Raw genomic sequence first — 14,935 nt, 5'->3', positions numbered from 1 at the left:
GTGTGGGGACAGGGTGTAGGCTGGGGACCAGGGCAGCCCTGGTCAGGTGGGTCCTGGTGACACGGCCAGTGGTGTCACGGTGTGGCCATTGGTGTGTGACAGGGCGTGTGGGTGGATTGTGGGGCCCTGAGTCATGGGAGGCTGGGGAGTCCCGATTCCTACGGCCTTGGCTTTCCTGTTCCTCCCCGTCCTATGTCCCACGGCCACCCCGAGACATCGCAGCCACCGCTTGGGCATCGTGGCTGCTGTGGGGGTAACGCAGACACCCCTGAGAGGCTGTACCCAGCCCCTGGAGACCTGGCTGGGTTTGGGTGCCATGGCCACCCCTGGGACACCGTGGCCACCCTGGGACACCACTGACACCCCTGGGGCACCATGGTCACCTCTGGGACACCGCAGCCACCCCTGGGACATCACAGCCATCTCTGGGACACTGTGGCCACCCCTGAGACACCACTGCCAGCACCCTGGTCTCACCTGGGCCACCAGGGCTGTCCCTGGGAGAGCACAGTCACCTCTGGAACATTGCGGCCACCCCCGGGACACTGTGACTGACCCTGGGACACTATGGCCATCTCTGGGACACCACAGCTGTCTCTGGGACATCTTGGCACCACTGGGACACTGTGGCCACCCCCAGGACACCGTGGCCATCTCTGGGACATGGTGCCACCCCTGGACATCCCTCGCTCTGCCCCGTCCTGGCCACTGGTGGTCCCCAGCCCCGGGGGTGCTGTGGGGAGGGACGCTGGGGACAGTGTCCCCTTGGGTTTCTTCCCACCCCGCTGCTTCTCGAGCCCCCCTGGCCCTGCCCCTGCCAGGTCCCCAGTGCTGCTGTGGGGTGAGGGGGGGGCTGTCCGTGCAGCTGGTGACAGGGACACTGCACCACAGGGACCCCAGCACTGCAGGGACCCCGGCACAGGAGGGACCCCAGCACTGCAGGGACCCCAGCACTGCAGGGACCCCGGCACAGGCAGCTCTCGCCCTCACCCTGGCTGTGCCGGGGGGACTGCGCCAGCACTGGGCATGTGATGGGCTGGAAAGGGGCTGCAGCCCCCCGAGTCCCCCACAGTCCCATGGAAACACAGCCAAGCTCCGAGGAGATGCTCTGCACTGGAAAAAATGCTGGAAAACGCCAAATGAGCCAATTCCCAGCCCCTGTGGGTGGCCGGGGGAGCCGAGGGGGCTGCGGCCCCAGGAACCGCCCAGGTGCTGGCACATCTGACACCCTCCGTCATGGGGCAGCCCCGAGGTGAGGGGGCCTCTGGGGCCGGGGGTCAGCTTGACACAGCCGTGGGCCGGGGTCGTTAAGGAATTAATGAGGAGCGGGAGGGAAGCCCTGGCCAAGCTGGGACAGTTTCTGGCAGTGGCCTGGGACAAATCACACCAGCGTCACTCGTGGTGAGGCCGAAGGCTGTGCCAATGGGGTGGCAGTGATGGAGAGCCCTCCAGCTCGACACCCGTGGCACGGTGACAGCAGGGCAGCAGGGACAGACATGCAGTAGGGACAGATGGGCAGTAGGGACAGACGGGCAACAGGACGGGTGGCAGCAGGACGGACGGGCAGCAGGACATACAGACAGCAGGGACAGATGGGCAGCAGGGATGGGTGGCAGCCGGATGGGCAGGCAGCAGGGACGGATGGGCAGTAGGACGTACAGACAACACGGACAGACGGGCAGCAGGGATGGATGGCAGCAGGACGGACAAGCAGCAGGACGGACAGCAGGGATGGACAGGTAGCAGGACAGACAGGCAGCAAGGATGGACAGGCAGCAGGGATGCACAGGTAGCAGGACAGATGGTCAGCAGGACGGATGGCAGCGGGACAGATGGCAGCAGGATGGATGGCAGCAGGGACGCACAGGTAGCAGGACAGATGGTCAGCAGGACAGACGGTCAGCAGGACGGATGGCAGCAGGACGGATGGCAGCAGCAGGTGACACAGACCTTGCCGTGCCCGTCCCACCCTCTGCCCCGGTCGCTGGGGTGTCCCTGGCTGGGCAGCAGCATCGGCCAGAGCGGGCAGAAGCGGGAGGGAAGGGACAGGCGGTGACAGTGCTGGTGGTGATGCTGTACCACCCACGCGGCCCTGTGGTTCCCATCCCACCTCCACCAGCACCGCTGTCACTGGAGTGGCCAGGCCACCCCCGGCTCTCTGCCAGGGCCGTGGTCAAGGGAAAAGGCACCAGGGACGTGCCAGGACCTGCCCCACGTGCCCCGGTGCAGCAGCTCCCCGAGCACTGACAGCCCCGCTGCCCCGGGCAGGGGGTGCTCAGCCCCTGGCTGCACCGGCACAGGGCTGCGGTGCCACCAGCTCCCTCCTCCCCAAACCCTGAGGGTGTCTCAGAGCTGCTCCAAACAACTTGGCTGGGATGCAGAATGGGCTGATGGCACTTGGCTTCCACCTCCTCCTGCTCGTCATCCCCATGGTCCCTCATCCCCAGGCCCCGGTGACATTCAGCACAGCTTGCTGCCACCGCCAGACCTGCCACCGCTCTGCCTAAGCTGTGGGTGCAATGGGAGCTCCCCCGGCTGCCAAAACCCTCCTGCCCCAGCTGCCAGTGGAAAAATTGTGCTGGGGCTCAATGGTGCTGTGTTGGCCTCTTCTCCCAAGTAGCAAGTGATAGGACAGCAGCAAATGGCCTCGAGTTGCACCAGGGGAGGTTGAGGTTGGATCTGGGGAACAATTTCTTCCCCAAAGGGCTGTGGGGCATTGGAACAGGCTGCCCAGGGCAGTGCTGGAGTCACCATCCCTGGAGGGGTTGGACAAACGGAGATGAGGTTCTCAGGGACATGGGGCAGTGCCAGGCGTGGGGAACGGGTGGACTCGATGATCCTGAAGGTCTCTTCCAACTGAAATGATTCTGTGATTCTATGACCATCCTCTGGGCACAGTCCTGCCACAGCCAGGAGGCACCGCCATCTCCAGGGGGACCACGGCCCTCTGCGGGTGCTGCTGCGGGGACAGGAGAGACAGGAAAGGGCTGGGGACAGGGACAGGGACATGGGCAGTGACACTGTCTCTGTGCTGGCAGCGTTGGGTTGACATTCCTCAGTCTTTTCCTTGAGGGTTGACTCACTGGCATTGGCGCTGGCTGGAGCCACCCTGGAGAAAAGCCTGTCCCCGCGATGGGGAACGTCGTCCCTGCATGACGCTGTCCCCAGCTGGGGCAGCAGCTCAGGCCACATCCTCCCGCCATCCCCCGCCCGTCAACCTTCACGCTCTCGTGGCTTCTGTGTTGGGACAGCACTTGGCTGCTTTTCCCACAAAACCCCCTGGCCAGCATTCCCGGAGACCCACTGGGTTTGTTTCCCTGTTTCCTGGCTCCGCAGCAGTTCTGCAGTTTGGCTCGGCCGTGTCCCTGCCCACTCGTGTCACTTGTCAGCCACGCGCTCCCGCTGCCCTCGTACCGTCCGTGTTCTGACATGCTGGGTCACCAGCAGGGGAGCTTGTGAAGCTGCAGTCTCTCTGGCTGCTCTTCCCCTCCCGGCACTGCTGGGTACCATGGAGGGTTCTCGTCCCAAATCCTGGGGTGAGCTGCCCCTGCACTCCCAAATCAGTGCCGTCCTGCAGCCGGAGCTGGGGAACCTCGGCCGTGTGCCCCAGAGCTGCCTGCTGCTGCCACCGGTCACTGCTGCTCCAGACCTGGAGCTGGGGAACCTCGGCTGTGTGCCCCAGAGCTGCCTGCTGCTGCCACCGGTCACTGCTGCTCCAGACCTGGAGCTGGGGAACCTCGGCCGTGTGCCCCAGAGCTGCCTGCTGCTGCCACCGGTCACTGCTGCTCCAGACCTGGAGCTGGGGAACCTCGGCCATGTGCCCCAGAGCTGCCTGCTGCTGCCACCGGTCACTGCTGCTCCAGACCTGGAGCTGGGGAACCTCGGCCATGTGCCCCAGAGCTGCCTGCTGCTGCCACCGGTCGCTGCTGCTCCAGACCTGGAGCTGGGGAACCTCGGCCGTGTGCCCCAGAGCTGCCTGCTGCTGCCACCGGTCACTGCTGCTCCAGACCTGGAGCTGCTCTGGCCACCCAGCACAGCCTCCCCGAGAGCAAAGGCCACCCTGTGCTGGGGTCCCCTTGCTGCCACCCCCAGCATTGGAACAGGCTGCCCAGGGCAGTGCTGGAGTCACCATCCCTGGAGGGGCTGGACAGACGGAGATGTGGTTCTCAGGGACATGGGGCAGTGCCAGGGGTGGCGGAACAGCTGGTGATCTTGAGGGTCTCTTCCAACCCAAATGATTCTGTGATTCTATGATGGGGATGGCAGGGGCTGCCACAAGCAGTCGTGGTGCAAACCAGCCATGACCTTGGGCTCCAGCCACCCTTTGGGCTGAAATCAGAGGTTTTCTGGCTTTTTTTGTCAGTGACCTGAGCATTCACAGAGCAGCAGAGACCACCCAGGCATGGCACAGGAGGGCAGGACAGGGAAGCTCCCCTGCCAGACCCGCCCCGTATTGCAAGCGGGGGGAGCCAGAGGGGCAAGCGCAGCTCATACTAAGCCTGGATTTAGGGTGGATCAGTTTGCCGGCAGCTGACTCCTCTATAATTAGACAGTGACAGTCCGGGAGCCAGCTCAGGGCACAGAGCTCCAACACCTTCCCATGGGTGGGTGCATCGTTACAGGAAACTGCCCGTTTTCCAAATAATCCCCAGACCTTCCAACAGCCGATGAGCACCGAGCTGCATTTCCTGAGGAGCAGGAGGCGAGGAATAGAAGCTCCTGCAAAGCGCTGCCTGTCCTGTGGCCTATGGGGCTGCCCTGGAGGAGCAGACCCCCCAACAGCCCCCGAGGACGAACCCCGCTGGGCTGCGGGGCTGATGGCTCAGGGGTGTCCTGTGCCACTTTGCTGATCGCCGGCCATGCTCACGGGGGGCTGGAAGGAGCTGCAGCCCTGCCCGGCACGGGGGCTGCACGTGGGAGCCCACACATGCCCGGTGGCCCTTGCCCGTGGTCCCCGAGCCACATGGCAAGGTCCCACAGCCCCAGGCTGTGCCTCACTGTCCCCTGGTCCCACGGGAGCTGAGAGCGGGGGAGGCGCCAGGCTTTGATCTCAGATCCGTGCCTTCGACAGATGTGGCGTGAGCAACATCTGTAAGGCGGCTACAGCAGCATCGCTGCTCATGGATTGAAGGATTTAGTATCTGCTGGCGAGATGTGATGGGAAGAGGCAGAGTTCTGGTTGCATGTCGCTCCACAAACACACCGGGGTGTTCCCACACACCCCGAGACCCCTCCAAGCCCTCCTCTGAGCAGGATGAATCCCTGGTGCGGGGCGGGGGGCCCTTCACAGGATCCAGGGACGAACGCTTCACCTTCCTCTGTAGGTAACCACTGATGGATGGTTATCGTGCTTCCAGGGAGCCTTTCATTCAGTGTCCTCAGGCTGCTCCACACAGAAGAAGGAGCTGGGGCAGCGCTGCCCCTCTGCCCAGGGAGACCCCGGTACGGCCGCTTCCCGGGGCTCAGAGCATCCCTGAGCGGTGGTGCACAGCCGGCCATCGCTGCTTCCCAGCCCCTTATTTAGCTGCTGCTCCGCTCCCCGGTGCAAACCCTGGGAAAGCAAGGCGGCGACTGGCTCCGCAAAGCACCGCCGACAACAATGCCGAGCTTCTTCCCCGCGCTGCGCCGGCAGCGTGGGGCTGCGTCCCGGCACCGGCAAGCCATGCTGCGGCCGCAGGGCGGGAGCTTTCGGCTGCAGACGGAGGGGCTGGAGCTCTCGGAAGCGGTGGCTGTCCTGGGGGGAGTGACATGGAAAAATTGAGGCCGTTAAGCATTAAACCTGGGGAAGGAGCCGCTGCCAGCACATGGAACCATAGAATCATTTTGGTTGGAAGAGACGCTCAAGATCATCGAGTCCAGCCCTAAGCTAACTCTAGCACTAACCCATGTCCCTAAGAACCTCGTCTATGTGCCTTTTGAACCCCTCCAGGGGTGGCGACTCCACCAGCGACAGCCCTTTCCATGAAGAACCGGCCGAGCTCTGCCCTGTGCATTGGCAGAGCCGGGGTGGGCAGCAGCCAGGGCTGGAAGCTCCTCGGACGCGGCCCAGGGCTGCCCCGCTGGCACGGCCCCGCCGGCGCCAGCCGAGGCGAGTGCGCAGAAACCGGAGCCGTCCCGCACGCCGAGCCCACGGCCAAGGGCTCCGCGCGGCCTTCGCGGCCCCCGGCCGCCCGCGAGCGCTGACCGAGCCCTCACGCTCTCGCGAGGGGTGCCAGCTGGAGCGGAAAACGGGGCAGGGGGTCCCCGTTTCAGGGACGTGGAGCTGCTTTTCTCGCTCCTCTCATTCTCCAGCTGTTCAGCCCAGCCCTGCATGCAGGACAGACGGAGCAGGAAGCCGGGACGGACGATCCAAGGTGGCGAGAGCCTGACCCACCAGCAGCAGGGGCAGGAGCTGCTCCAAACCCCGGCCCGTGGCCTTTTCAGCGGCTGCTGGGTCTGGCTGGTGAGACCCAACACCACGTGTGCGAGGACCTGCGAAAGAGAAAAGCAGCACGGGGAACCCTCCTTGCATCGTGCTCCCCCCCACTCCTCAGGAATTCGTCTTTCTGACAAAGCTTATTTCTCACACGGGGTTCTCCAGAGTTGCCTCAAAGAATTCACCCAGCTCCGGGTACAGCTTGGTGTTTGTTTATTTTGCGTTTCTTGTCTCAATGAGAACAGTGAAATCCGAAAGGCAGCTGGGCGCTGCGTGTGCCCCAGCGGGGGCCGGCCGGGTCCGGAGCTCCTGGCTGCAGCTCGGGCCACGGTCACTGTGAGGGGACAGTGTGCAGCAACTTCAGCCCCTTTTCGGTTCCTCCTCAGACAGTGTCCTGAGCACCAGGGCTGTTACCACCAGCTCCATCGGGCTCGTGTCCTTCCTTACAGACGTTTTGGGTTCCAGCTGTTCCAGAAGCGGTGGGAGCTGCAGGGCTGGGAGGGGCTGTGCTGGGGGGGTCCATGGCAGCTCATCCCTCGAGGTGAGGAATCAGAAATCAGAGAATCACAGAATCGTTTTGGTTGGAAAAGACCCTCAAGCTCATCGAGTCCAACCATAACCCACCCCGGCACTGCCCCATGTCCCTGAGAACCTCATGTCCGTCTGTCCAACCCCTCCAGGGATGGTGACTCCAGCACTGCCCTGGGCAGCCTGTTCCAATGCCCCACAGCCCTTTGGGGAAGAAATTGTTCCCCACATCCAACCTCAACCTCCCCTGGCGCAACTCGAGGCCGTTTCCTCTGCTCCTGGCGCTTGTTCCTGGGGAGCAGAGCCCGACCCCCCCTGGCTCCAAGCTCCTTTCAGGCAGGTCAGAGATCAGAAGGTCTCCCCTCAGCTCCTGTTCTCCAGCTGAACCCCCAGCTCCCTCAGCTGCTCCCATCACACTTGTGCTCCAGCCCCTCACCAGCTCCGTTCCCTTCTCTCAACTCGCTCCAGCACCTCAAGGCCTTTCTTGGCGTGAGGGGCCCAGAACTGCCCCAGGGTTGGAGGTTTGGCCTCCCCATTCCCAGCACAGGACGGTCACTGCCCTGGGCCTGCTGGCCACACCGGTGCTGGTCCCAGCCGGGATGCCGGGGCCTCTTGGCCCCTGGGCACACTGAACGGTGGCACCAGAGCCCTTTCAGCCAACCGGAGCTGTGCCCGTGGCCGAGCAGCGCAGCCCCTGTCCCTGCCTGTGGCTGGGGAGGAGCTGCAGCAAACAAAGCTGCTTGTTGGCGGCGCTGGGGCTGCTGTGGGCTGACAAAGGTCTCTGCCAGCGCTGCGCTCGCCACGGGCTGGGCCCAGCTTTGCGAGAGGATTTGGGGAACCGGTCAGCCTGGCACGTCACCGCTCTCCTCCAGCAAACCTCCCCAGCCTCAAACACGGTTGCCCAACGTGCGGGTGATTCACTGTCCCCTCCCACAGCGAGCTCCGGGGACACGTACCTGCAGCGCGGTGTCGCAACCGCCGCGGCTCGGCTGCTCCTGCCGCGGGCTCTGAGCGCCGGGTCCTGCCGGCTCTGCCCCTCCACCCCGCTCCTCCTGGTTCGGTGATTACCCCTCGCCGTGTTGGATCAGGGCCCTCTGAGAGCGGGACAGAAGATCCTCGGGAGGACGTGGTGGGGAGAGCTGTGAGAATCGTCCCACCTCTCGCTGGACACCCCCAAACCTCCCGTCCCTGCAGCGATGGTCTCCCGAGCGGGACCCACCGAGACCAAGGGTGCCCCTGTCCTCGGGGGGTGTCCCCTGTGCCATCGGTTCCCTCAGGGGGTGACATTTAATGTCAGAGCCACTCTAGGGCGTCAGACAGAAAACACTCCGCCTTGTTTGCAGCGGGATGTGCGAGACTGCGTATTGCTTCCTCCCTGGGAACCCGAAAGATAAACGCCTTTGAGCTCCACTAACAAACTCTCCAGGACAAAAGGTTATTGTAAACATCGATGCAAACAGTTAGTGATGCGCTGCTGCTGATAAACCTGTGGGACCGGCCGGGAGCCGCCTGCCCGCGGGTGCCCAGTCGGTATCAGGGCAGCTCTCCACGGACACGGGCGTTTTTCTCCGTATCTGCTCAGCCATGGACAGGAAGCGTTTCGTACAGTGCCCTTAAACTGCCACTGCAAAGCGCTAAAAATAAACCTTCTTTGTGAAGCCGCAAACTCCTGCCCAATCTGCTGTGTCAGCTCCGGAGAGAACCTGCTGTGAGAGTTCGAGGTTTCTGGAGACAGAGGCGTGTGCCCCACTCGCCACAGGGAAGAGTCTGCAAGGAGCCTGGCAGCCGGGAAGGCTGAGAAGCCAAAATACAAAGGAAAGTACACATAAAATACAAAATACATGTTGAAGCGTTGAGGCCTCCACCAGCCCCTGCTGACCGGGCATTTGGATTGGCTTCAGCAGTGACTCTGCAGCTTTGGCTCTCCCGGGAGGGTTCGCTCTGCAGCACCCCGGGAGCCACCGGGAGCTACCGACCCTCTCACCGGGAATTATCCTCATTCCCACCGGGAGCTACCGACCCTCTCACCGGGAATTAACCTCACTCCCGCCGGGAACGGCCGTCCCTGTCCCTCCCACCGGAGTGACCCAGAGCAGCCGCCCGGGCCCGTCCCAAACACGGCGAGCGCCGGAGGCACCAGATCCCCGCGGTGGCCGAGTCCCCGTCACCCCCCCCAGCCCATGGCTGTCACAGAATCACAGAATCGTTTAGGTTGGAAAATGTCCTCAAAATCACCAAGTCCAACCATAACCCACCCCTGGCACGGCCCCATGTCCTGAGAACCTCATGTCCGTCTGTCCAACCCCTCCAGGGATGGTGACTCCACCACTGCCCTGGGCAGCCTGTTCCAATGCCCCACAGCCCTTTGGGGAAGAAATTGTTCCCCACATCCAACCTCAACCTCCCCTGGCGCAACTTGAGGCCGTTTCCTCTCGTTTGCCCGGTTTGTGCCCCGTTCCTGGCGGGGCTGCCCGGGGCCGCCTCCGTCTGTGTCTGTGTGTCTGTGTGTGTATCCCTGTCTGTGTGTGTGTCTGTGTGTGTGTCTGTGTGTCCCTGTCTGTGTGTGTGTCTGTGTGTCCCTGTCTGTGTGTCTGTGTGTCCCTGTCTGTGTGTGTCTGTGTGTCTGTGTCTGTGTCCCTGTCTGTGTGTCTGTGTCTGTGTCTCTGTGTCTGTGTCTGTGTGTCTGTGTCCCTGTCTGTGTGTGTCTGTGTCCGTGTGTCTGTGTCTGTGCGTGTGTCCCCGCCCGGGTGTCTCTGCACAGGAACCGGCTCCCGGGAGCTGCGGGGCGGGTCCCGGTGCCGCGGCCGTGCCGGTCCCCGCGGGCGCTGGGCCCCGAGCGGCTCCGGGCCGGTCCCCGCGGCGCGCGGCGCTGCCCCGGGGCGACACCGGGGAGCCGCGAGGGCCCGGCGCCCCCGCCCCCGCCCGCCGCCAGGGGGCGCCCCCGCCCCGCCCCCCCCGCCGCGGGTCGCGCTCGCGCCCTGCCCCGGTGACGTCACCCCGGGAGGAGCCGAGACTGGCAGGCGGGCGCAGCCAATGGTAGCCCGGCGTCCCGGCGGGACTTCCGGCGGCGGCCGGCGCAGGGTGGGGAGGCGGGGCCGCCGCCCCCTCAGGCCCCGCCCCGGCGCGCGGCCGCGGGCTCGGGTGACGTCACCACGCCGGGGCGCTGCGGCGGGCCGCGGGCGCGCGCGCCGCCCGCCCCGCCCCTCCCCTCCCTCGGCCGCGTCGCCGCCAGGGGCGCGTGCGTGCGCGCTGACGTCAGGGCGTGCGCGCCCCCGGGCGGAGGCCTGCGCGGTGAGCGAGCGGCGCGCGCAGCCTGCGAGGAGCCGCCGCGCCCGGGGCCGGAGCGGAGCGGGGCCGAGCGGGCCGGGCCGGGCCGAGCGCAGCCGCGCGGGCCGCGGGGTTATGAGGGCGGGCGCCGCCGCCTCCCCGTGAGGAGCAGCGGGCCCGTGGCGGCGCGGGCAGCGCGCCAGGCGCCGGGGCCGCCCCGCGGCAGGAAGCCATTTTGTGGGGCCCCCCCTTCCTCCTCCGCCGCCGCCTTCGCGAGCGGCGCGGCCGCTGCTGCCGGCCGGGGTGAGCGGGCGGGGCCGCGGCGGGAGCCCCCGGGCAGCCAGGGCGGCGGGGCCCAGCCGGGGCCCGGAGCGGGCGGCGGCCGCGCCTCCCCATGGCGAAGAAAACCTACGACCTGCTCTTCAAGCTGCTGCTCATCGGGGACTCGGGGGTCGGCAAGACCTGCGTGCTCTTCCGCTTCTCCGACGATGCCTTCAACACCACCTTCATCTCCACCATCGGTCAGTGCTCCCGCCCCCCCCGGGCCGCCCCCGCCCGCAGCTCCCGGCCGTGGGTTCCCCCGGGACCCCCAGCCGCCCCCGCCGTTTCGCCCCCTCGCTCTCGCCGTGAGGGCCCCGGGGGGCGGCCGCCCCGGCACAGCCCGAGCGGGGCCGGCTCCGGCCGCAGCGCCTCTGGCCGGTGACCCGGGGTGACCCCCGCGCCCCGCAGCCCGTGCCAGCGCGGAGCCCACCTGGCTCCGTCCGTCAGCGGGGGCCCGGCCCCGCGGGGAGCTGCCGTTGCCGGCCCCGCACGGCGTCCTCACCTCGGCAGAAGCGGTGGCACTGCCGGGTGGGGGCTGGTTTCCCCCGCTGCCGCCGTCCTGCCCTCGCTCTGCGTGCCCGGGGCTCCTGGCAGGGCAGAGCCGGCCGTTCCCCCCGTCGCTGGGCAGCTCCTGCCCGCCCCGGCGCCTCGGCGTCGCGGAGGAGAGCGGGGTGCTTGCCTGGGCGTTCCTTTCTGTCTGACCTGCGCTGGGAGACATCCCTGTGCCTAACGTCCTTTCTCCCCAGGTTTCTCAGGGAGTTTTGCTGTTCTCCTCCTGAACGCTGTCTTGTTTTGCAGATGGAGAGTTCAGGTCAGCAGCTTCTGACCTTCTTGGTGACTGACTCTGGCAATTTAAGAGAATTCGCGCCTCTGCTCTTTCTTGCAGTACCCACTGGTATAACGTGTGCAGATACCTACCACATATCTGGAAAAAAGGAAAACTGGGCGGGGAGGGAGGTTGAACTCGATCTGGCTTTTTGTGCTTGATATAAATCCTTTAAATGATTGGCCATACGACTGTTCACCGAGGGCCGGAGAACACAGAGTATCGGTGGAAATCTTAGTGCTAGGTGTAAGTACGCTCTGTGTACTTCCTCAGCGGTGTTGAAATGTCACCCTAAAAGTTGCAGCTGAGACTGCAAGACGTAAAAAGACGCGCTTAAGCAAGCCTTGGGTAACTGGAAGGGAAAAAAAGTAGATTTGGGGGACAACAAAGTGTCAAGACACAGCTGTGGCCTGAAAGCTCTTTGGGCCTCAACTGAGGGTTCTGCTGGGTTGTTTGGGGGGTGCAGGTGGCAGTCACTTTATCTTGTCCCTCACACTGCATACCTTGACTCTGGAAGGCTGTATTTCTTTTGCTGCCCTGGCCCTCGTGTAATTCTGCGCTGCTTGGCAAATTCTCGCCTGGATCACATGGCGTTTGTTGCTTTCTGAGCTTGCTGGGAAGGTTTATTTCAATTCTCAAAGTTAAAAATAGTCAATGCCTTAGCTAAGGAGTCAGCGGATATATGGTGGCTCTTGCTTCAGAGAATTTGCACCTTTAGTGATCAGTTAGCAGTTAGTATTAGTTCTTGGTCTAACTCTGTGGCGTTTTGAGTGTTCAAGCAGAATAACGTCAGGTTTAGTAGCAAGTGTGCACATGCAGAGTTTGGCGGCAATTCTGAACAGCTAAACCAATATAGACCAGTCTGGAGTACATGAACTGTTTGGAGTATGCATCAGAAAGCAAGACCAGAAAGCAAACAAGTGTACATCAGAAAGCAAACAAGTTTGATTTCCAAAATTCAGAACTAACTGTCTAGATACGGCAGCTGTGAACACCGCTTGACAAGTAGCTGGTGTGCAGACTTGCATCCTCGCAGTGGAATTCAGTGCAAATAGATTTTCGGTGTGGCGCTGAATTCCAGGTGCTTAACTGCCCAAAGATGGCTCAACTGTGTGTGCTCCTTCCTTCTGTGACTAACGGGTCAGTGAGGAAGCCTGATGGGAAGGTGTCAGTCGAAAGGGAAACCGTACGTTAGTGCCTTTAAAAAGCAGCCCATACATGCGAGAAAAACCTTGAACTGCGTTAAAACACCTGTCCGTGTAGTTGTTCTCTGCGTTATTACAAACAAGTGACTGAATAATCGATCTGTCTGAAAATCTGTTCTCTCGAGTCCCCACCGGTACCTCCGGTTTTCAGGCTCTCTGAGGTTCCGCGGTGCCCACGGGTGCCCCGGAGCCTGCACAGGGGCCTTGCCGGGCGGTTCCTGCCGCGGTGAATCCCGCTGCAGCGGCTGCGCGAGCAGGGCCGGCTCTGCAGCAGGGAGAGCAGAGCTTCAGGAAACCCTCAGACCCAGTCTTTGACCCGTAGCTACAAGGAAATACAATTTCCAAAGCACTTACATGCGCAGTCAATGGCATTGAAGGTGACTGGCCTATTGGCTGAGTCTCTCCTTATATTAAAAAAAAAAAACAAACAAACACTTGGTAGCTTGTTAGCTCTGATTCATGCTTTTGTGTTTACACCGAGCTCCACCAAGAACGTGGGATAGTCAGGCTTGTAAAATGTGCAGTGGTGCTGCTGGCTGGAGGCAGGGACTGGTTCAGTCTTTCTGGCCTCAAAGAACATTGAAACTGGCCCGTGGATAGAAAATACGAGTGCTGGGAAGGGGTTTGATTCTATAAAACCAGAGGCTTGTCTGCATATGTCAGTGAAGGTACAATAATAATGCATTTCTACTTCACATTAGTCATTTATATTCACTTTCATCTTCACACATTTTAAGGACTGCTGAAGCGTGATCCATGATGGCAGTTTGGAAAGAATTCACTGTACGTGTAACTCAGTGTACTGTCTTTAACATTCGACTTTGAGTCGCTTCAATCTAATATTTCCTGCGAAAACAAGAGTGAAGCTTTTGGATGCAACGAGGTGGACGTGTGGATGGTTTCATGACCCTGTCTAGAGGTGCTATAAATAATCCAGATGGCTCTTCTGCAAGAATACCTAAGTCATCGTAACCTCCCTGGAGAGCAGGGGCATCGGCCTCACACCATGGTGCTGTTTTCAGGTAGAAAGGGAATAAATTCTGGAAGACTTAGTCTGTCACAAACCATTTGTATTTTTAAGAGCTCTTCAGTCTACTCATGCTAACAGCAGATTCGCTTTATTTTTAATATTAAAAATGTTAGTGTAAGTAGCTTCCAGTCAGTGCATACTTGAGATCTGAGTTTTCTGTAGTAATTCTTGGTTTATTGGCATTCAACGTGTCAAGCTGATGACAGCCTGAAGTGAACCGTGGAAAACAACGCAGGTGCCGCCTGGCTCTGGCTGCCCAGGCACCAGCGGGACAGGGGCTTGTTCTTACGGGGCTGTCCGGCTCACAATCGGAATATCCAAACCGAACTCATGCACATAATTGCCATTGTTTGACTAAGTAAAATGCAAATTGAGATGAGTCACCAAAAAAATGTTTTCCCATGCAATCTGACTGCCTCTAGTGAGGCGCTGCAGAGGATGAAGCGTGTGCTGACTGGTGGGCTGAGGCTCTCCTGGACCTTCACCCAACCCAGGACGCGGTTGTGTTGGGTATTTCTGCTCTTTGCTCGTGCTGGCTGCAGCTCTACAATTCCAGAGACAGGGAGAACAAGCAGAGTGGTTTGGAGGTTTGGTCACCCTGTGTTTTATTCTGAACATGGCAAGGTCTTGATGCCAAAACCATGTTGTTTTAAATGCAAAGGTGTGTGAAAACTACCTCGGGATGAAATCCTTTATTTTTTTCTCTTTTTTAAAAATTTTATCTCTTTGGCCTTTATTAGGGTGATTTTGAGTTGTGAAGCACTTGCTTTGGAATCATTGCATATTGGTATATTTAAGCAGTGAATTTTTTAAAAAAAATAAGTCTTCAGGTATCAAAAAGCATAAATGTAACAAATTTCTTTGTACATCTTGTGAGGATTTGTTTGTCCATGATTGCGCTAAAGTAGTATTTGAAAGGAAGGAGTCCCAGATAGAGAATGGAGAAAAACTTTGTCAATCGTAGGAAAACAAGCTAGGGGGAAGTTATGTTTTGAATTGTGAAAATGCTTTTAGCTGTGTGGTGGTTGTAATGGAGTTGGAAAAACAAGTAAGTTCTGGGGTCCACAAAAGAGTATTACAAGAGCAGGTGATAGTACTAGCTTGCTTGTTCCTTTCTTTCCTTTTTTCGTCTCTTGTCTGTAGCTCATCAGCTGGTAGGAGCAGCGGCCCCCTGTGAGTTGTGTTTGTGCAGCGCCCAGGCGGTGGGTCAGGCTGCAGCTGCCCCCGCCATGGGACACTCATTTTTTTAACATAGCTATTTTTCAGCTGAGCGGGATCCGTTTCCTGATCTGTCTTCTTATGTCACCATAAAAATCTGTATTGGCAGCCTGCGCAGGGCATCC

General features: G+C 60.9%; 1 protein-coding gene and 1 long non-coding RNA gene across 2 annotated transcripts in view; one reads left to right on the top strand and one right to left on the bottom strand.

Annotated features, from left to right (window-relative positions):
- Window positions 1–6,628: 6,628 nt before the first annotated feature.
- LOC135987573 (uncharacterized) lies at window positions 6,629–11,202 on the bottom strand. Its single transcript, XR_010606026.1, has 3 exons — window positions 11,034–11,202; window positions 7,900–8,737; window positions 6,629–6,950 (listed from the first exon to the last, which is right to left on the bottom strand). It is a non-coding gene; the product is annotated as an uncharacterized LOC135987573 (long non-coding RNA).
- RAB10 (RAB10, member RAS oncogene family) overlaps window positions 10,184–14,935 on the top strand; it is a 44,158-nt gene continuing 39,406 nt past the window's right edge. Inside the window, exon 1 of the mRNA XM_065632565.1 lies at window positions 10,184–10,731. Within this exon, the coding sequence (XP_065488637.1) occupies window positions 10,605–10,731 (127 nt within the window). The 5' untranslated portion in view covers window positions 10,184–10,604. The remainder of the gene's footprint in view (window positions 10,732–14,935) is intronic.

This window comes from Caloenas nicobarica, chromosome 3, assembly GCF_036013445.1.
Source record: "Caloenas nicobarica isolate bCalNic1 chromosome 3, bCalNic1.hap1, whole genome shotgun sequence".
Classification (NCBI taxonomy): domain Eukaryota; kingdom Metazoa; phylum Chordata; class Aves; order Columbiformes; family Columbidae; genus Caloenas; species Caloenas nicobarica.
Note: the sequence above shows the minus strand (reverse complement) of the source record. Positions and strands in the feature narration are given on the sequence as shown.